The 20,630-nt window shown below is 42.7% G+C and overlaps 3 protein-coding genes across 5 annotated transcripts; 2 read left to right on the forward strand and 1 right to left on the reverse strand.

The window, feature by feature from the left end:
• The first annotated feature begins 652 nt into the window (after nt 1-652).
• LOC124220062 (myosin heavy chain, skeletal muscle) lies at nt 653-10,943 on the forward strand. Its single transcript, XM_046628454.2, has 15 exons — nt 653-1,036; nt 2,908-3,216; nt 3,945-4,085; nt 4,451-5,167; nt 5,244-5,640; nt 5,712-6,145; nt 6,271-6,702; nt 6,788-6,961; nt 7,058-7,249; nt 7,566-7,817; nt 7,920-8,206; nt 8,296-8,398; nt 8,545-8,742; nt 8,964-10,181; nt 10,351-10,943. The coding sequence occupies exons 2-15, from the start codon at nt 3,076-3,078 to the stop codon at nt 10,453-10,455; spliced, it is 4,791 nt and encodes a 1,596-aa protein (XP_046484410.1). The 5' UTR covers nt 653-1,036; nt 2,908-3,075; the 3' UTR covers nt 10,456-10,943.
• Nucleotides 10,944-11,300: 357 nt separating this feature from the next.
• On the forward strand, nt 11,301-14,456 carry LOC124218050 (uncharacterized). The gene is made up of 9 exons (XM_046624407.2): nt 11,301-11,448; nt 11,662-11,798; nt 11,881-12,084; nt 12,213-12,414; nt 12,547-12,677; nt 12,773-12,968; nt 13,034-13,324; nt 13,512-13,738; nt 13,840-14,456. The coding sequence occupies exons 1-9, from the start codon at nt 11,376-11,378 to the stop codon at nt 14,074-14,076; spliced, it is 1,698 nt and encodes a 565-aa protein (XP_046480363.1). The 5' UTR covers nt 11,301-11,375; the 3' UTR covers nt 14,077-14,456.
• Nucleotides 14,457-15,633: 1,177 nt separating this feature from the next.
• Nucleotides 15,634-20,591, reverse strand: LOC124220089 (zinc finger protein 595). 3 transcript variants are annotated; one of them, XM_069134038.1, is made up of 10 exons: nt 19,430-20,591; nt 18,808-19,304; nt 18,413-18,694; nt 18,174-18,324; nt 17,812-18,066; nt 17,474-17,707; nt 16,671-17,027; nt 16,334-16,524; nt 16,056-16,237; nt 15,634-15,801 (listed from the first exon to the last, which is right to left on the reverse strand). In XM_069134038.1, exons 1-9 carry the CDS (start codon nt 19,760-19,762, stop codon nt 16,060-16,062), a joined length of 2,478 nt encoding a protein of 825 aa, XP_068990139.1. In that variant the 5' UTR covers nt 19,763-20,591; the 3' UTR covers nt 15,634-15,801; nt 16,056-16,059. The 3 variants fall into 3 exon arrangements, 2 of the variants coding, with proteins under 2 accessions (XP_068990139.1, XP_046484480.1); XM_046628524.2 differs by lacking the exon at nt 15,634-15,801 and having other exon boundaries at nt 15,830-16,237; XR_011176534.1 differs by lacking the exon at nt 15,634-15,801 and having other exon boundaries at nt 16,098-16,237; nt 16,667-17,027.
• Nucleotides 20,592-20,630: the final 39 nt, after the last annotated feature.

The raw sequence follows: 20,630 nt of genomic DNA on the forward strand, positions 1-20,630 counted from the left end.
GCAGACACAGAACGCGGTTCGGGATAAAACAGGGGGCTCTGATTGTTCCGTGAAAAATTGGAAGTCCAATGTCGATACCAGCCAATCGCCCTGTATTCTGCAATTTGTTTTTAAACGACTCAGGTATAAGCTTTCGTCAGTTATTATAGAGTCGAAGTTTGAAAATTCCTTGGCAATTTTTCCAGTTACAAATCGCTGCAGCCAGACTTGCGCTACCGTTAGAAAAGCATAAAAAGGCGGTCGTTGGCCGGCATAACGACCCCGACGGAACCGGCAGCACAAGTAAGCACCGCGACCTCGAAATATGTTTCTTCCCCATTCACACGCGAGCTTAAATTTCTATTTCGAGAGGCACGCGGAGCTTTGAGAGTCCATCGCGATTTGTTGAGACTATTTTTCACCAAATCGGTGATACGGCGCCTCGCCGTATTTTGGAAACGCGTCGGACTTCGAAGCGACCGTTGCGTCTGTGCGGTTCTGGTCGACCTTTAAGCTACAGGTGGAGCATAAAAGAAAAGAGAGAAGAGCCGGAAATATAGCCGTACTGCGGAACGGCCGCGGGGGGCTGCTCTGATCAAGCGGTTAAAAATAGCCCGCAAGCTGTTGCGCCAACAATAAGCTTTCAGCTTGCAGAGGCTTGCGTTTATACCCCGCGGAAGTCGTTTCGTAGGACGAAGCGGTTCCGATAATCCCACGAACGGAAAGCGAGAGGTGCAGAGATTGAAGTAGTAACGCAGGGTCAGAGGGCGAGAAAGGAATGATGATTTAATGAAACATCGAGCAGGGGACGAAGCGAAGAAGGCCTTTTCAGAAGAGGTCCTTTTCGTTCTGTGTAAGTCGCTCCGATGCAGCTTATACTTGGAATCAGAAGATGCTGGCTGTTCGGGTTCGCGCGAAGCTCCTGCCCCTCGCTGGCCCAAAAGCGATATTTTTAGTGGTGGCTTATAAACCGAGGCTTGGCCAGAAGCCAGCAAGTGTCCCCGTGGGCCACGCAGTGCCGCAGAACTCGAACGGATCCCGTCACTTCGACAACTACGTAAGTAAGCCCTGCATTTGTACACGTATACACTAATTGCCTTTTATATATGCGAGCCCTAACACCTACCAAAAAATTTTTCGCCACTTTTGTACCCCATTGCGCTGCGCAGAGGGATCCGTCAATGCAGGCCAAGAACTTCGTGCGCTGAGGCAGTTGATTTAAATCGGAATAAACGGATAACTGAAGGATATTGATAAAACGAACATGCATTTGAAATTATGATATTTGACCTGCAATAATGTTTTCACCAAACAATAAGGGGCCCCGTACCTAAAATTTAACCCTTGGTGCGTACACTGCATGTATGTACCTACAGTACTACAGGGTCAATACTAATTGTGAGTGCGTGTGATATGCCTTTTCTGCACAGTTAGCGACCTTCGAGTTTGAAAGCATAGATGTTGTTACGAATCTCGCGATGACATAATGAGTATCTTAAAATAATTTCAATTTGAGAGATTATTTTACTTTTAGTTTGAAAAATCTTTTTTCTAAATGTCAACGTACGCTCTGATAGTGAAACTTCACGCGACTAGAATAGCCGATGCCGCATACGTTTTCAGGGAATTGAAATTGGTAAATAAACCCAAGGTGTTCTCTGAGCTGAGATCGGAAGAAGAATTGCATTTTATAAATACGGATGATAACTTCCGCAGATTTCCTTCACAGTCTAAGGCGGTAAAATATTTCTAACGATTTCTTTTCTCAACTTTCTGCGATTTCGTGACTACGAGAATAAAATTGTTCTGAACTTATGTTTCAGTTTACTGTTCCTGGTATATTTCGTGGATGATAAAATAATTATAAAACTTATCGGAAAATTCGGATGCTCAAATCACTATTTGTTTCATGTTTTGCAATATCGTACGAAAAATAAATATTCATTTACGCTTTTGAGCAAACATCAAATTCGGTAAAAATCACCGCCTATACTCGACTATTTCCAGATTCTAAGTTACCCAATTATCTCCAGACATTCCAGATATCTGTTACAATTTTATCCTCACAATTGGCTGACATTCTGTTTACTGAGATAATTAATCTTCGTCATTTCAGTAACAGTATTCCTGTAATCCGACGTTCATACGTGTATACTTGCATACGTAATAATTAAATTATTGCGTACTAAGAAATCGTTTTGCAATTAGCCTTCGGCCACATTGTTGTTGTTGCGAAGTTCTTGCCGTTTTGGTTTAACCGGTTATTTAAAGCGTTGCAAAATCAATCTCCGAGCCAACTCTTTGTTCAAATGCTGTGCTTAAAATCAGCTGGCTGCGAGTCGAGGGCACAAGATATTTTTTCAATTTCTAGACGCCGAAGAAAATATACATAGGTACACAACATTATATACACATTGTAACACGACGTTCCAATGAAATTACGAAAAATATGCGACACGTGGCTTTCGTTATAAAACTGGGACGAAGATAACGAGCGATATTAAACAGCGTATCAAATCTGTTTCGTCAAGCTGATCTCCGATGCTGCATCCCTGCTTCTGCTTCGTAGGCATAAGACGTTTGTTTTTATTCGTATAGGGCTAATTTTAACCGGTTGTTTTGAATCAAATGTAGACATGTATTTATAGATTTTCTAGTGTTTTCTCTGGCCGCTATCTTTCTCTCTCCCTCTCTCTCTCCCTGTCTTCTCTCGCTACTCACAATCAGATTCTTTTCTCTTCTTCCGTTCGAACGCATCACAAAATTTTCAGAATCCTTTGTCTGCGATAAGAATCAGAAGTTTCAATATTGACCAGCGATCGAACTTAGCCACGTGTTTTTCCTAGTAAACGATCGAGTCATGTCTTAATTCATATCGCCATCGGTCAATATATATTCATCACATCTCTATTTAACCCGAGGTAACAGGCGCCGAAGAATCGGGGCGCGTATTTTACCAGTAACCCGTTTAAAAGTGGGACGATTCAACGGGGCCCAAATCGACCGATGAACTACACGACGAAACACAACGAAATCGACAACGAATAGGACACCGCACATCGAACCGCAATCGGATACCCAAATCTGGAATAAAATATGGGATCCGGAGGCAGCGTCCCAGCCGCCAGCAGACAGTCCACATCCAGAGATTTAGACGTCCTCTGCGACCGCCGGGAATCCCAGGCTCCAATCGTTCTGCAGAATCTGCAAACTGCGGAAGGTCCAACCGACTCGCAGGTCGGTATTCCATTTTCACCACAAGATATCAGAGTCCTTTTCAGCGTATTCTAGACTCCAAGGCGGTCAGGATGCTTGGTATCATACCGATCGAAGTCTCACACTGGACCTATTTTTCATTTTATACCCTGGCAATCGGGGTTTCTGCTGATTTTTTTTATGCATGTTCATTTGCAAAACTTGAGACGAAGATTTAAAAAAAATTTTCTACCGGTCCTCAATTTCAATTATTCAACAGTTCTTTGTGTGGTTCACTGTCAAATAATATGAATTTTTTCACTTCGTTTTCGAATTGGTTTTCTACTGTAATTTTCTGGTGAAGAACATGTCGTTTTTTTAGCAGATTGATCTCGATATTCATTGCAGCGATTAATTTCTGAAATCCTGAGGTTTGCTTAAATAATTTTTCAGAACCCAGCTGACTTTCAAAGGAACCTTAATATCTAACAGAGAAAACACTTTACCAATATTCTCACTTTATATATTATATGTTTGAATCATTTATCACACACGAAAAAATGTTTTCGTTTCCCAAATAAACGCGTTCAAAAATGTGATGTACAAATCCTTTTTTCACAGCATCCAAAACCCCGAGAGCTGTGATTTGACTTTCACGATAAAAAAAATGGTCCTCATGCTGCTTTGAGCATTGTTCCATTCTGCGTTTATCAAACATAGGACATATGGAACGTGTTCCCAATCGAGTACTTTTTCTTCGTCTTCTTCAGGGCCCCAGTCCGTACACGACGCTCCGAAGGGATGGTTTCAGATTCCAAGGGCCATCGGCTCCGAGTTTGCCGGTTGGTTCCAGCGTCCGAGGATCCTACGCCGGGGGACACGAGGCGAACGCCCCTCAAGAAGAGACTCTGGTAAGTGTCTTAACGATCGAAGAAGCGCCGACGCGTCACGGCCCCCTGGCACCGCTCCAGCTATAGGTGTTTCGCATTTCGCATTTCGCGTTTCGCGTCGATCCCGGCTACGGAGAAGACGCTGAGTCACGATCACGCGTCCCTCCGTTGGCTGCCAGCCGCGTTCTTCGTCGTTGATCTAACTCCGGAGACTGGGGCCGTGGTTGATCAGTTAGCATTCAGCGCTCGACGCCAGTGCTTCGACGTCCGCGTACCATCCCACACACGAACCACGTCATTGATAGTCGAAAGCTTTCATAACTCTGTTCAAGTAGCCTAGCCAGACTTGCCAAGAAGTGACCGATACTTTACCGCGTATTTCCCAGCTCGCCTACGCGTCCCAGATGACCGGGTGGCAGTCCGGTCCCGCAGGGTCAAACCTCGCCTCGACGAGGAGCGAGATGACGGAGCTTTCGAGGACGGTGTCCTGCCTCGCAGCGGCGAACCAGCAGCTGGCAACCGCGCACAGTGCGGCTCTAGCGCACCTGGAGGCTCTTTACCGGGACGTGAGATCTGCGAGAGGGATGCGAGATTGCGACAAGGAGGCTTACGCGGAGGGTGATGAGGCCGAGGAGGAGCGACGCTGCAGGGGAAACCGTCAACGGACGTCGAGGTGGTCTGACCAGGGTTTGCGACAAGCGGAGCAAACGGCCACGACGCACGAGTTGGAGACAGAATTCCGCAAGGAATATCCCACGAGAAGCCAGCTCGAGACACAGGGGAGAATACCGGACATGCGGAATGAGGGAAACGAGGATGAGGGTGAAAAAACGCTGAGGAAAGCCCTCGCCAGGATAGAGGAGCTCGAGGATACCCTGAGGAGTGAAAGACTGAAACCAGCCGATTCAAATCGCCAACGAAGATCGACCATCGGCAACTTGGTCACGTGCGAGAAGGAAGTTCAGTGCAGTGATGACGAAGCCGAGGATGTTGAACGAGTCAAATCCGAACGAGCACTTCAAGTTCAGAAACTCAATGAGGAGATGCAAAAGGAACTTGAGACGCAGAGACGGACGATCGAAAGGCTTGAGGAAGAGTGCAAGGTACTTTTTTTTTCTCGTTTTCTTGAAACTCTAAATTGCTCTTTTTTACTCTGCGTATTGTCACCAATTGATGCAGATATCAACTGTGCAGCGGGAGAAGGCGGAGTCTGAATTGCAGGAGCGGAATGAAGAACTCGAGAGAACTCTGACGGAGCTTGATTGCTCGAAGTCAAAGAGAATGGAACTGCTGAGGGAGGTGGATTTGTACAGAACGGAAAGAGATTCCGCCCTTGTCAGGATATCCAGTTTGGAACAGGAGCTACAGAAGTCCGTCCTCGACAGAGACCACGCGAAGAACACGGAGGGTCAGAAATCGGCAAAACTTCGAGCCCAGCTAGCCGAGGAGGTAGCGGACAAAAAGAAACAGATCAAAGCCCTCGAAGACGCTCTTGAGGAGATCCAACGGCTCAAACATGCGGTGAAAACCGACAGGAGAGAAAACGCGAACCTCGAGGACGAAGCTGACCAAACAGGTAAAAGGAACACTATTCTACTAGATCGTTGAAGAAATTTAGGACGAAACTTATATAATGTCTTTTTGCAGAACTGGGCGTGGAGCAAACCGCAGCTTTGGAAGAAAACCCTTACGAAGCGAGCGAGGATGTTGCGGAGGAGATCGCCTGCAGCCGTGCGACGAACATGGAGGAATTCAAAAAGGAACTGACCCTCAAACGTGAGGCCAGACAGCGTGCCATAGCCGCGGTGTCTTCGGAAATGGACAGACTCAGACGGGAATTGGGAGCCGAGAAGGAGGCGCATTCCGAAACATCGAGGATGCTGGATTTGCTCAAGTCCGGGGAACCTGCGAGAGATATAAAAGGATTGACGACTGCCGAGGAACAAGCCGAACACGAAAGCTCGGCCAGCTCCACCCAAGATGAAGTAAAGAGACTCAGAAATCAACTTCAAGGTGAAAAAGAGGCTCACCAAGATACTCTGAGGAGAATTACTGCTCAGCAGATAGCTGACACCTTAAAGGTGAGTACAGAGGGACGCCTTTTTACGTCAGTTTTTCTTGCAGTGAATATGCCTGCTCCTTTTCGATGCAGTTTGGATTCACGTGCAAGCTTCTGCAACGATGTAAAGATAATTCTAATTTGTAGGTTTCGGATGAGATAAAGAACTTTGTACGTTTCGAAGCTGAGAAACTGGAAGACCTTCGGTACCATCTCGAACACGACGCAGAGAAAAACATGAGACAAATTCTTCACGTCAAGGAAGCGGTGGGTACGGCTCGTCTGGTCCTGGCAGCTCGCGAGAAACAGGTGAATAAATTGAAGGATCAATTGGCGCACATTCTGGCCAGACTGGAAGGCATGAATTACAGCGAAATATTCGACGACGCAAGAGCGGAGTTTGATCACCAGCTTGAAAATCTTAGAAACTTGAAAACTCTCTACGAGGTACGACTCAAGGTTTTGATCGAGATGAAGGAACAGGCGGGAAAAGAACTCGTAGAGACGAAGGAGAAGCTCGAAGTTTCTCAAAAGAAACTAAAAACGCTCGAAGAGGACTTGGAGAAATCGGAAGAGAAGGTGATGCTAATTTTTTTAGTAAATTTCATTCCATGGCTGCAGACAAAACGTTCATTATCACAAACTTTTTCACGTTCATCGACAGGTTGACAGTCAGGACACTGAAATATCGAATTTGGAGTCTCAGCTTGGTTTGACGAAAGCGGACTGCAGGGATCTCGAAAATCAGATGTCCGTTATAAACAGTCTATTCACGCAAATGCTGCTGAGCGCTTCCTCGGCCGACATGGATCTCGACAGGTTGACTCGATTACTGCAGGTAATTGAAAATGCAATCAACGGCCGACAGAACGTGACTACAAGGCGCCAAGGATGGCATAGCTTTATTTGTACAAATGACCCGATATTTTTTCAGGAGAATCACGACTTGATAAGCGACATGGCTCGAGAGGAAGGCACGGAGGCTGCCGCACTGCCAAAACTTCTTCTGGATTTGGTAGAGCAAGTCGAGGGACGAACCCCGACGAAGCCCCGAGCGTCGGGAAGCGATGGCGAAAAGAACGAGGAGGATATTCAGGAAGGAAATATCGCACACAATTTGCCAAAGGTGAGAAAAATTTAACTAAACATAATTTCCCAACAGATCCACTTTATGTTTGTGTTATTTGTCACATTTCTGATACTAATTATGACACAAATTTTTGTAATTATAACATTTAAATCGTCGTATCAACATTTAATTCGCCATTTGTACTTTTTCTTTCAGTGAGTTTCATACATTAAAAAATGGTTAAATCAACCCAAAAATATTAGTGGACCTGCTGGGACATTTTTTTTCTAACCGTTTATCATATTATGTAATCTACTAATTCCTATAAGTCGCGATATATAAGGACGAAATATTGAATATATGTGAATGACAGGTGTGGCGCGTTTTACTCGAACTGTTGAGCTGCCACGCTGTCGACGCCCCCGCAGCTTCAGCGTCAGCGTTATCGGCGCCTGATAGCTGTTATAAATCCGTCGACACGCCGAGTGGACCACAGTTGGTAATTTCGGTTAGCAAAACATACATCAGACTGAAGGAATTGATCCTTGAAAAGAAGCATCTTGAGAAAGAGATGACGCGAATGAAACAACTCAATACACACCTTGAGAGCAAGCTGGGCGAACAGGTATACTGAAGGATAATTCCTATGCAGGCTGAATAGACTCGTCAGGAGTGACCATTGTTGATTTTAACTTTCCTCCTTCGTTTTTGGTAATCGTTTCGTCAGGAGAAAAGATTGTCGACGGTTTCCTCAGAGCTGAGCAAAACCTGGAACATAGTGGGTAGGATGCAGGCTCAGCATCAGCAGCTTCACACGCACGAAAAGATCTTGCGATACGAGCTACAGCAGAAGAGGAAAATGCTTCAAGAGCTGAAGCAGGAGCTTGAATATTGCCGAGAGAAATGGGAATCAGCGAGGCAAAAAAATACGAACACAGAACTCGAGTGGAAAAATCTTCGTCGAGAGTTCGCTGCGAGAAAAGCGCTCGCCGTTCGAGACTCCCTGAACAACAGGTATGCTAAACCCCCAAACCGAAGAGGACATTTTTCCAAGTCTGAACGAAACTGACAACTCATTCAATGATCCCCTTTCTTTTTCGCAGCGGCGAAAGCGGGTTCAGCGACGAACGTGGTGACGAGTCTGACGAAGAAGACGAGGAAAGAACCGAAAGGATCAGGATAAGCCCGCGCAGGCGAACCAGAAAGGTATATAAAATGAGATTAATTTTCCTGATGAAATTTTTGCGCGTCAATTATTCTCCGACGCGGATCAATGAAAGACGTAAAGAAAAACAGGTAGCGAATGATTTATCATTTTTGGACGCAGCTCAATCCGGATTTGACTGTTTCAGGAAAGCCCAAGGGTACCGTCCCCAGACACAGAGTCTGAGCAGCCAACGGATACGGAAATGTCAGAGTCAAAGACTTGTTCCTCGGAAACCCTCGAACAGCGGACACCAACCCCGGAAACCGAGACAGAGGTGGACGGGGAGACGATCGACGTTGAGTCGGCATCAAACGAGGTGCGGCCCGCCACACCAGAGCCTGACGTGAGTTGCTCAGTACAATAGAATTACACAGGCCAGTTGTTTCACCGCCTGGTAAAAATTTATTGCCTCTTATTGTCGGTGAAAAGTTTATACCGAGAGGATAAATTTTTACCAGGAGGAGAAAGAGCAAAGGGCGGAAAACATGAAAATTGTATATTTTGAACACCGGATTTGCGTATATTTCTTTTATGCTATATGGAAGATACTTATTGATTTTCCAGTGCACTCCGGAGACAGAGATTTTGGACCCATTGGACAGAGCGTTGACAAACGTGATTCAGAGTCTGATAAAAATCGACACAGTATCTAATCAGAGTTCCGCTTCTACGTCCAGAGAAAGTATACCCATGGCGTCTACGTCAGCGGAGTCGAAGGGTTCATCCGTGTTCGACACCGTGGTCAGCAACGAACCTTCGAAAAGGGTTAAAACTCCGAGAAGAGAGACAAGAGAATGGAGCCCACACAGCGAACCATGGAGTTCGAATATAACGGACATGAAATTGAATTTGAAGAGACCATTGAAAACATCGATAAACGAAAGGTCGTCGTCCCTGGACTCGTCCATTACGGCTACGCGACTCGACGAGATAGATAACTGTCCCGATTCCACTCTGGGAGCTTGTGCCTCGACTTCCGAAGACCCTGTCGAAGATTGCGATGAAAAGAGAGTGAAGAACAACGACGAAGAGTCGATTTTTGACAGCGAAAAGTTCCTGAATTCGATAGAAACAGAATCCACCCCGCATCCAACCGTCTCGGTATTTTCCATCGGACCTTATCTCTCCTCCAAGTCACCCTCGCCAGTCAAAACTGTTCAATTTCGCGAGCCATTGATACTGGGACCAAGATCCAGCACGCCCTGCACCCTGAACTCCGACGAAGCTTCGACATCTGAACAAGCAACTGCGGCTGCAACAAGTTCTGGTACAGAATCGCAGACTAACGAAAAAGCAGAAACAAAGCCTGTCGAGATCTCAGCGAATGTCTCTGATGAGATTAAAGCGAAACCGGAATTGACCGATTCCCAAGAAAAGACACTTGCTGAACCCGCGAACGTCTCTGTATCCGTAAAGACGACCGACGCTGAAGACAAGTCGGTGGGACAGAAAAAGGAGACTAGCACTCTCGAGGCACCACGACCGGAAACTTCGACTGCATCGCAGTCCTCGGTCGATTCCGTAACGCCGAAGACTTCCCGCACTCCAGAGGAAGTTTTGGTTGCTAGAGCTGCGAGATTGAAACGATTGGAGGAGCAGGCGGACTGGCTGATGAAGAAAATGAACGCTACCAGCCAAAGGGGATCCGCTCTGAGTACCAGACTAGAAGAACTTCACGAAGCCTATGGTGAACCACCGGCTCCTCCGCCTTTGCCAGATGTTTTGCCGAGCGTCAGATTAGAGACGAATTCCAACGAACTGGACGAGAGAAGGGAGCACCAGGTAAGATCCTCCGCTGAAACGTTGAATTTTTTTTCTTTTTTTAGGGGGGTGGGGGAGGGTTTGCTTCGTTTGGATTCCGTACCCAATTATTGTTTCATCGTATATATGATCCGGATATTTTCACAGAAAGTTTTATGCTGGTTGGTGATTCAATACTTGTTGATTTCAGGTACAAGAGTCACTTACTTCTCGACCGGAAGAGGCCCTGCCATTACACCAAACTGAAGCTGACGATACAGCCGCGAACGAATCTCCACCGAACAATGCGCCCTGATACGGAATGAAAATATGTAAATTCTGAACCTTTCCTATGAGAAAGCAAAAAACGCGACGTGGCGTTCCTTTCCTGGACTTCGAAGTTTCCCTGATTCTTGGATATATTGCAGTATAGATGGAACTTATACCTGTTCTCGTCTATTCGTACATCTCCTTATAACTGCTGTAACATATAGGGGAAAGTATTCGTCGGTGTTAGATATTAAACCTATGTTAAAAGAGAATCGTGGTTTTATGCCTGATATGTTACGCTATATTCATCACGCAGGCTAAAGTCGTGATGCTCGTGAACAAAGAAAATCTCCCGTGATAATAATGTTATCGTGGATTTGAGGCAAATCGAATACAAGCTTCCCACGAAACTAAAAAGACTTATTTTATACCCAAACGGTTCAATTATGAACCTATATGTATAATTTATACAAAATGAAGTTAAATAAAAGTAAGAAAAATTCGATGTATGTATAAATGTTGAAATATCCAATATGTTTGATTCGTTCTTATTGTAAATTGTACTAATTAAAAAACGAAACCATATAAGTCCATTTTTAACTCAGTCACTAATTAAATATGCATTCATTTTTCATAATTCATTTTTCCTACGTCTCTGGATTTGTCGAGAAATGGACGATGAAACAAGGAGAAATTTGAGCAGGCAAGAACCGAGTAAAACCAAATCGTGTATTAGACTGAGACTGGTAATGCACACTGAGAGGTTCTTTCGTATCAATCGGAAGAGCGATAATAAGTGATAGTAATGATGATTGATATATATCTAATGATGAGCAAAAGCAATGTTACATTCTGACATATCTGCAGTTCACCGTTGACCAACCGTTTGAATACATTCTTGACCTGACTAAATTCGGTAAAAACTTAAGTGCAGTATAAATAACTTTTGCTCCGTTCGCGTCAACAATGTTCAAATATCCTCGGATACTCAGCTACTGTTTCATATCAATTCTTTTCCTGGGCAATGCTGAAGTGATAGGTGATATATTATAGTACAATACCGTCATTCCCGTGTAATATTGTAACATTTAACGAAAGATACGGCATAATGATTAACCTTGACGAACCCCATTCTTATAAGCTTATAGCACGTTTATTAGGTCTTCAAAGATGATAGATCAAATTTATAACGATATAGTTTCAAAGAGAAAAAGGTGTCTAGTTACATAATCGTTATTTTGGTATGACTTAGTGAGAGTGGCCATTGAGGCTTCGTTTCGACTTGACATATACCCTAAAACTCTGGATAATCCAAGCAGCTGTATGCTGTACGATCCCCAGAATGAAGCAACAGGTATCGCGCTTGATTATCAAGCTGACAATTCGCAGGTAATTAATTACATAATGCATACGATCGAATAATATTTGAACCGCATTGTCGTTAAACTTTTCCCCCTCGCCATGTCCTTAGGAAGCTGATCAGAAGATCGTACCATTGGGCAACAATCAATGTGGTGCGAGAATCTACGACGCGTCACGGACAGATGTTGGAAGGTGGTCTCTTGTTCTTTCGAATGAAACAGAATCCATCACCGAAAATTTCCGAGTTATTACCGTTACTTTAGAAGAACCTGTCAACCGAACATCCACCGCAGTAATCGGAGACTTGACAACGGTACAATGTTTCGTGTTTTAACGCGTACGTGCAAATCCAGCACTTCGCGAAATTCGAGAAGTTTGAACCGTAGAATGAATATAAACGTAGGACAAGACTGAGTAAATCACCTGCCAATTTGATTTAAGACCATACTTTGCGGACCATCCAGCATGCTGTACTGCGAACTGAGAAATCCTTTAGGAAATCCGGCTACCCTGACAAGCAGAACGCGTTGTGAAACTATAATCGAGGTTTTGAAGGCTACGGATTTCGGGGTCTGGACATGCACTGTAGGCGTATCTGGCAGCATAGAAGAGGTTTACGCAACTCACACCCTGAACATTGGAGGTAACTTATATTGTGATGATATTTATCGGTTCGAAAAAGATTACAAAATTTCAATATTCAGGATAAATTCCCGAGAAACGATGAGCTGTAATGACGCGATGAGCTAAAGCTAATTGGTTCGATTGATTTTAGACCCTGCCGAAGAAGTGGTGATATTTGCAAATGACACTTTATCCGGTAAAATGATATCCTGGCAAGTCGAGAGAATTATACCAGCAGCGTCTTGGTGCAGAGCCTTTCCCCCGAAGGGGGGATCAATCATGGTGACAATCTTTTACTCAGACTGAATCATTTGAATTAAAAAAAAAACTGACCACAATAGCCTGCTGGGCCTCAAAGACTTTTTATTATAAATTAGGTAGCGCCGGGACTGGAACTCGAAAAGTACGTATCCGTTGGGACAAACCTTGCTGAAAACAAATGCGGCCTGCTGATAACCGGGGAATTCCAGGAAGAGTATCATGGGATCTGGAGACTGGAAATGGGGCTAACTTCCGGAAATATAGTCGGAGGATTCATCAGAATGCCCGAAGGGCAGATACCAGGGCTGAATGGTCGGTGAAGAAAGAAATACGAACTGAGGTCATGGTCGATCCTTTATTCTGATAATATTTAACAGATCCAAATACTGCGAGGAATTCGTCGGACCCATCGAACACGGTGGAGGTGAATGTCGAGGCTGGAAAATCTTTCACAATCACTTGTCAAACTCAATACCCTGCCGGTTACTGCTGGATAAAAGGGCCCCAGGGCCAAGACATAACATCAACGGACGAACTGACTGTGGGGAGGTGTTCTCATGCCATCGATAACGCGATTTCTACGGAGCATAGCGGGGACTGGACTTGTAACATGGCACATGTCAATGGAGGACACGAGGAGCATTTGGTTACCAAAGTGAATGTCATAGGTAATCGATATGAGTTCAATCCTCCGACAATACGAGTGATCAAGTTACCCAAATCTGCGTTCTCATTTTTCAAGGACATTTCTCAGATAGTATAAAAATCCAAAAGACATTAAGAAAAATGATTTTGTAAAAAGTGTTCCTTTGCCACCTCTTTGATTTTTTGACTATTTGGATTGATGTTCTGCAGACAAATTATATCAGGCTGTCAACCCCGAGATAACAGCGCGTCACGGAGTCAAAACGGTAATCGCGTGTAAATCAGTACTGGATTATCCACTCCAGTACTGCCGATTTGTTAGGCCAGATGGTGTGGGACTAGGAGTAACGCCTGGCATGGAACCATCCGGACGATACTCTTACGAGGGCGACGGATTGGACCATGGCTACTGTGGACTGGCCATCAGTTCTGTCCAGGTTAATTTTTGTAGCAAATATATACCCCTAACGGAATATCTTCGAAGACTAATAAAAAATCTGGCAATTATGAATTAACAAGTCCCCATCCAATCCCGCAGGCGGTGGACATCGGGGAGTGGAAATGCGTATCCAGATCACGCTTCCGCACCTGGGAAGCAGAAAATTCGGACACTTGCGTTTTGCAGACTCCAGACATCTCTGCTGCTTCTGTAATTGGATTGACGATTGGCGCCGTTTTACTGGTATCCGTTATAACCGGAGCTTTACTTGTACGGTACAGACGTAAGCGGTCCCAACAGTCTGAACGAGCTATGATGGTCGAATTCAGTACCTGATTACTGTGCTGGTACACAAAAATTTAATAGTTATTGCATAAGCAATAACAAGAAACTCATGATATTGTGCTTACACCCAGCTTTCTAGGAAAAATATATAACGTTCCGAGTTATATCTTAGATTTGAAAATTTTTACGTAAAAAAATTGACAAACATGTACGGCAATCGAGGACTATTCAGAATAAAATAATGTTATTTAGCCCGTATTTTAATGCTGAAAATCTTATAATCCGCTCCGCGCGACAATCAACAGGCAACATTTTAGACGCTGTGATAATGGTAATTACGATTGATATTGATCAGTGTGAAAAAGCGAATTGAAGTAACCACTGTCCTAGCTGGGGAGTGGGAAATGGTAAAAATTCATTCATTTCCTCCCCACTGTCCATAAAAACGATTCTTCTATTTCAATTGCCCATCTTATTTTTCAGAGTCTACTTTGTTGTCCATGAATTAAATTTCTGTACTGTGAATTAAGATATTCTCTGGAAAACGTAGTTGAAATAAATCATAGAAATTGATCAAGCCAGGTCAGTCATGGAGAAACCTGCTTTTTAGAAACAAATTACATACATTTAAAATTTGCATTCAATCCACACAATACTGACAGCATAAAAACTGAGAAGTGCATATGTATCGGAACTAAGTTAAACTGTCGGAGTGTTAGTAAGAATGCATGAAGAAACAGTAACAGACCCCGATAACACACACGAGATTGGAATTCAGATATGTGCTCTGTTAGTGTGAAAAACGAAACAAGCTTATATAAAATAAGGGAAATAAATGCAGAAATTTGTCAAGAATTTACATTAAAAAAAACCTAATAATGGAAGTCGCTTCCAGAGAATAAATGGATCCACTGTACCGGATCACGATGGATATTCGACATGTAGTATGGCACATGTCAAAGAAAGATACAAAAACATCGACCAGTCAATATCTTAGATATAATGAGTGAGGCATAACGGAACATGAACTCTGAAAGAGGCTCAGGATATTCACTGAATCGTTTCCGTTGATATTGACAGAAAATGGTGACTCTAGTGATACTGAAAACATGATAACCCGAGAGAAAGTTGTGTGAATATTACTTTAAAGTTAATTAACAGAAGCATAACACTTTACTTGCAGAGGAAATGTATCGAGCAGCATTCTACGGTAACAGCTCATCACGGACACAGAATAAACCTCTACAGTCATTCCACCTTAGGCTATTCGTTACGAAATTGCAGATTCTTTAGACTGGATAGCGGAGGATTGGGTGTAGCACCTGGGATAAAGGAAATTGATAGTCTCATGAAGGTATAGGCTTAGATCACGGATATTGTGGATTGGCAATCAGTTCTGTTGAAGTTTGTGTCACAAAACACTAATGCAATGATAATATGAATTGTAGAATCTAACCCTTATATTACCATTGTAAGCAGTAGACTTGGAGTGGAGAGCAATGGAGAATCATTTTCCTGGCAGATTCATTTCAGATACGATCATCTCACTAATATCCAAAGCATTGGAAACAGTTGAGGCTGACAATGAGTTGACCGCAAGGCACAGTATTATTTGTGACAGTTAGGTATATCTGTGGTGATTCGATTTACAACAATTGAAACCACATCAGTGATCATGTGCAGAATTTTTGAGGCCTTCACAATTATTGAGGTACAAACGTAGACTGTACAAGCATTTATTATTGCACCATTCTATGATGTCCTTAATAACGCAGCCTGACAGAGGGAATAAAAAATTAGATAGTTTCGAATGACATAGTTCATTATACTTTGACGACGATAAATTGTTTTTTAACGTTCAACGAGAAAATTTCTAGGTCATTTTAAGGCAATAGAAAATTATATTTACGTTATTGTAGATTGTATAATTCATACTTTCTCACTTTAATAAATACGTACCTACTAGCGTAGCGGTAATTTATCAAATATGTATTCGTCAATAATATCTCCATATAATACAAACTACCTACACTATTATTTTTCTGATTCATCTGGATGGACCGTCTCAACATGACGGGACAAAGTATATCGCGTAGAAAACTGCTTCTTGCAATGACGACATTGAAATGTTGCAGCAGGATGGGCTGATCTCAAATGTGCCACTGCGAGTTCTCGCAAGACAAATGGTGACTGACATACACCGCAACGATACCTATTAACAGACAAAATCAGTTTACACTTAAAGCTTCCCAACGTAGGTATAATTTCTGTTTTCGTTTGCACAGCATGAGTAAACATTAGAGCTCACCCTCCAGCAGTCCTTATTAGTGTACGTTTGAGAGCAGGAGGAGCATTTGGTGAATCCTCAATTTTCAATTCAATTTTAGGCTCAATCTGCATTGGAACTGAAGTACCTGGTGACATATGTTCCGGCGTAAGGTTTGGCATAGCTTTTGACATTTCCAATTCCTTTTTCAATTCTTTTTTTCGTACCTGGAGCTACAGTAAAGAAAAATTAATTTAACCAATTATTAGTTGAATAAAAAGATCAAGTATCATTTGATACTGTATTCTATGTTTTTATTTCCAAAGTGATCAAATAGTTACGAGATGCAATTTACTCCGGTAAGACAAAACGTACCCACCATTGCATGTGCCTGGGTGTGTACTCTCATGTGAGAATTTCTTGACTGAGAATTGTTGAAAGTTGCATTGCATTTTGAACAGTTATACTTCTTGTGTGTGTTGAATGGTTGCTGTGATGACTTGGATGAAGCCTTTGTCGCACCACCACGCTTTCCGAATACAGGTTTCCCTCCACTACACTGATGTGCGAGCAGGGAAATCTCTTTGAAGAATATCTTGTTACATCGTGGACAATGGTAAGTTTTATCAACAACATGTGTTGCTTCATGTGCCTTTTGTTGCGCCTTGTCTTTGAAAATTTTTTTACACGTGGAACACGCGTATTTAGCTGTGCTTGCTGCTCGTTTGTGAGAGATCTGCAGAGAAAAAATTATTTTCATCAAGGTGTACAATATTTGGTCTATGTAAATTTCTTGAGAATTTCAGGTTCGCGAAATCCCAATTACAATTTTTCCCCAAATAAAAATATTTCTTCTACTGCTTGAATGAGTTGATTGTATAACTTAGATGAGTAGGCTGAACTCGCTCGGCGCATGGGTAGGCGGATGTATTCTATAACACGATCGGTTTAGAAGAGTAGATCTGCGGCAGCCGCTGAATAAAACAACACACGCCGAACGCAACATTTTTATTACACCGAAATGAGAGTAAATGATTACATAAAATAGAGGGAAAGTCCGGAAATATCAAGAATCACACGAAATTACTTGAAATTTCTTTGTTTCCAGATTTTCCCTCAGCTTTAGGTACCCTGCTTCGTGTCCTTAATTGCTAAGTTATTATTAATTCGTACGTAACCTACCTCATGGCGAAGAAGCTGCCATTTCTCTTTGAACGTTTTTTTACAAACTTTACAGCTGAAGCTCTTATATACATAGCTCTCGGAATGTGTTTGCAAATGAGTCAGCATTGTCGTGTGATCGTTAAACCACTGCAAACAAATACCGCAACGGGCCACGTTCTTTGATGTGCTCATGTTGATGTCTTTACTTGCATGAGCCGAACCATCCATAGACACATCTTCTTCGTCAGACTCCTGCAACGAAGATGCATGTTTTAAGCTACAAAACAAATAATTCTTTCAAGTACTGCATAAAATCATGTGTTATAAGGGAATCTAAGTACATGATTCCAAGGTACCTTAATGTAGCTTCTATTGCTTATACCAGTTATCGCTTCACTGGCTTCACGCGCTTCTCTCTCCTCATTCAATGCTTCCTCTTGTTCAACACTAGCATTAACAGGAGACATAACAGGCTGCTGATTATGCTCGCTTAGCCTGTGTGCCGCTAATCGAATAAACAGTCCAAATGAGCGGCCACAAATTTCACATTTGTGTTTTTTTGGTTCGTGAGTTCGCATATGGTTTGATAATGCACTCTGCTGCGTACACACCTGTAACATTTGCGAAACTGCAATGAAACAACCATTGTGTGCGAGTAACCTGGATTATAGCATACTCCTAAAAATTATAAAACTATATTGAAATATTTGACAGGTACCTTTCCACAAGTAGGACACATGAGTGACTTGATATTTTCTGCAAAAGGATTGTGTTTGAATAATGTTTCTCCACGTACAGGCGTCACATTTGCCGTTTCTGGCTGATGCAGTTGCTTATGATTTTGGTATGAATTCATTGTTGGAAAAAAACTGAAATAATGGTAAGGAAAAACTGTAAGTAATATCTAACAGCAATCAGAGGAAACTTGCTGTCTATTAAGGACGTAATTAATGTTACCGATTGCAGAGAGAACACCAAGTGTTTGATGCAGTCGCCAATTCAGGAACTAACTGATGATCTCGTTGTCTGTGATGCCTGAGTATTTCCCAGCTAACAAATTCGCGATCGCACTGATCGCACTCATTGACACATTCATCAAAGTTCAGAGTAACTTTGAGATGATGCAAACCTTCATGTTTTGCAAGTTCTTCCACAGATTGAAACACGCTCGAACATTTTTTGCACCTATATCTACGCGGACAGAAGAGCCGCATGTGCTTACGTAAACTCTCTTTTGTTCTGAGAATGAGAAGAAATACCAATAAATATTTAAAAATGTTAATTTGATCAGCATTGTGAATTAGAAAAGACCAAAGTTCCAAACTATACAACCTTATAATTACCCTATTTACCTGTAGTATCTGTTGCACGGCGAACACCACCATTTAGAACTTGGTTTAAATTTTGGTTTCGTCCCTATTCGGTCGTTTATCGTCAAGCTTCCAGTTAATACTTGTTCTAGAATGCTAGTGCTTCCATTCCCTGGCCTACTAGTAATTCCAACATTCGATTCATTACCGAATGTTTTTCTGTTTTCCGCTCCGTTTGTACCCCTTGAGCTGTAATCCTCTTCGTGAGAAACTTCCATTCGATCATTACAAACCGAAGTCAACAATTCTTCCGCCGTCATAATCGCGGTACCTAAGATCGGCCCGTTCCCGTCAGAGTTATCTAAGGGCTCCTCTTTAATCTGCACTTCGCAAGGAAGTTCTACCAAAGCTTCATTGGCTGCATTGGACTGATCTGTCTTTTGCATGCCAATGGAAACAGACGACTTCTCAACTGATAGTGAAGCAGATAAAGGAACCAACGGTGGCGGAGCGCGTGCTTTTTCTTTGCAAAGCTGGGCCTTAAGAAAAAGAAGAAGCCGGTCAACTCTATAGAACGAAACTAGATAGAAAGGTATAATAACATGATTGATGATTGCGATGTGCTAAAGGTAATTTATCATTATTACAATAGCTTGTGGTATACCTGGCAAGGATCAGGAGAATTCTTCATGGCATCCAAAAATATTTTTACAGTTTCAGAATCCTTTAAGGCTAGAAGTTGTATATGCATAGACTTGTAGACGCCGAGACAACGTTCTCTGAATTCGTAAGCGTCGTCTAATCTGGCTGCACAAAATTGGCATATCTGTTTTGGTAACGGATCACTTTTGTATACCATTATGGGAAAGCAGGCTCTCATCTTTTGGGTGACTTTTCTTTGCACACCTTCGTCACCAAATATCGACAACATTTCCGGTTGCTCCTCCGAACAAAGTCTACAGGCATTATTCCAGTCTTGTACCGCAGTAGTCATCATGTTTAATGTTCGAATTTAAATATACAATATGAACAATGATTAATTAAATAGTCTCTCAAACACTTGTTTACAGGTTGTATGTATTGCGCGTATTTATACATATACAGGTAAGTTACAGGATAATATTCAATAAATATACGGAATAGGCTCGGTAAAAATGAATAATCCAAGTCCCAATATCCCTAGAGTCTCGTAGCGATTGCTCTTCGAGTTCTCGTGGTTTTAGAAATTCGCCAAGGTGAATTGAGGTTAATCTACGAGAGACGGGACGATCGTCTAGCATATTTTGCAACGTTCCTCCGTATATCTTTTCTTTGATTATTTCAAACACCATAAGAATTCTCGTCATGTTTTCACGACCACAAGATAGTCAACGAGCCGTGCGATACTCAAATCTTCCTCGTATTTTAAACGATCTGACATTTTGATAAGTATATATTATTGTTCTTTTATTTACTTTCACCAACAATAAGCAAGAATATTGCGAGACCATCGGACGGAGCGCCCGTCCCCTAAATCCAAACTTGCCCAAAGTTTACTCGCGATAAAACCGGTTTGCTTTCACTAAATGAAATTGAAAAAAAAAATACGAAACACCAATGACGACACTAAGCTCGTAAGAGAGCTTGCATACGCGTCGACGCTTTATCTCTATGCCTTATACGTCCGCATTCACCAGGTTTTCAGCATCTCCGAAAATCCACGCTACGCCGCTCAAACAAGTCAAGTCTCATTCGGCGATCAGAGACTGGGTCTGACACAAATGGCTAGAAACATCCTTCTGTCCACGTGAATCGCGATGGTAGAGGTCGCTCCTCGAAACCTTAAGTGAGCTAGTATTGGTAAGACCGTTCAAATAAGAATGTTT

The sequence above is a fragment of the Neodiprion pinetum genome, chromosome 1 (assembly GCF_021155775.2).
Source record: "Neodiprion pinetum isolate iyNeoPine1 chromosome 1, iyNeoPine1.2, whole genome shotgun sequence".
Lineage (NCBI taxonomy): Eukaryota > Metazoa > Arthropoda > Insecta > Hymenoptera > Diprionidae > Neodiprion > Neodiprion pinetum.

Coding starts and splice junctions, on each gene's coding strand:
- LOC124220062 (XM_046628454.2), top strand. CDS start 3,076: ATGGGATCCGGAGGCAGCGTCCCAGCCGCCAGCAGACAGTCCACATCC. Junction 5,641..5,711: donor GGACGAAGCTGACCAAACAG/GTAAAAGGAACA, acceptor GTCTTTTTGCAG/AACTGGGCGTGGAGCAAACC. Junction 6,146..6,270: donor AGATAGCTGACACCTTAAAG/GTGAGTACAGAG, acceptor TCTAATTTGTAG/GTTTCGGATGAGATAAAGAA.
- LOC124218050 (XM_046624407.2), top strand. CDS start 11,376: ATGTTCAAATATCCTCGGATACTCAGCTACTGTTTCATATCAATTCTT. Junction 12,415..12,546: donor TCACACCCTGAACATTGGAG/GTAACTTATATT, acceptor GATTGATTTTAG/ACCCTGCCGAAGAAGTGGTG. Junction 13,739..13,839: donor TGGCCATCAGTTCTGTCCAG/GTTAATTTTTGT, acceptor CCAATCCCGCAG/GCGGTGGACATCGGGGAGTG.
- LOC124220089 (XM_069134038.1), bottom strand. CDS start 19,762: ATGATGACTACTGCGGTACAAGACTGGAATAATGCCTGTAGACTTTGT. Junction 18,325..18,412: donor TGGTGTTCTCTCTGCAATCG/GTAACATTAATT, acceptor CCATTATTTCAG/TTTTTTTCCAACAATGAATT. Junction 17,708..17,811: donor GCAATAGAAGCTACATTAAG/GTACCTTGGAAT, acceptor TCTTCGTTGCAG/GAGTCTGACGAAGAAGATGT.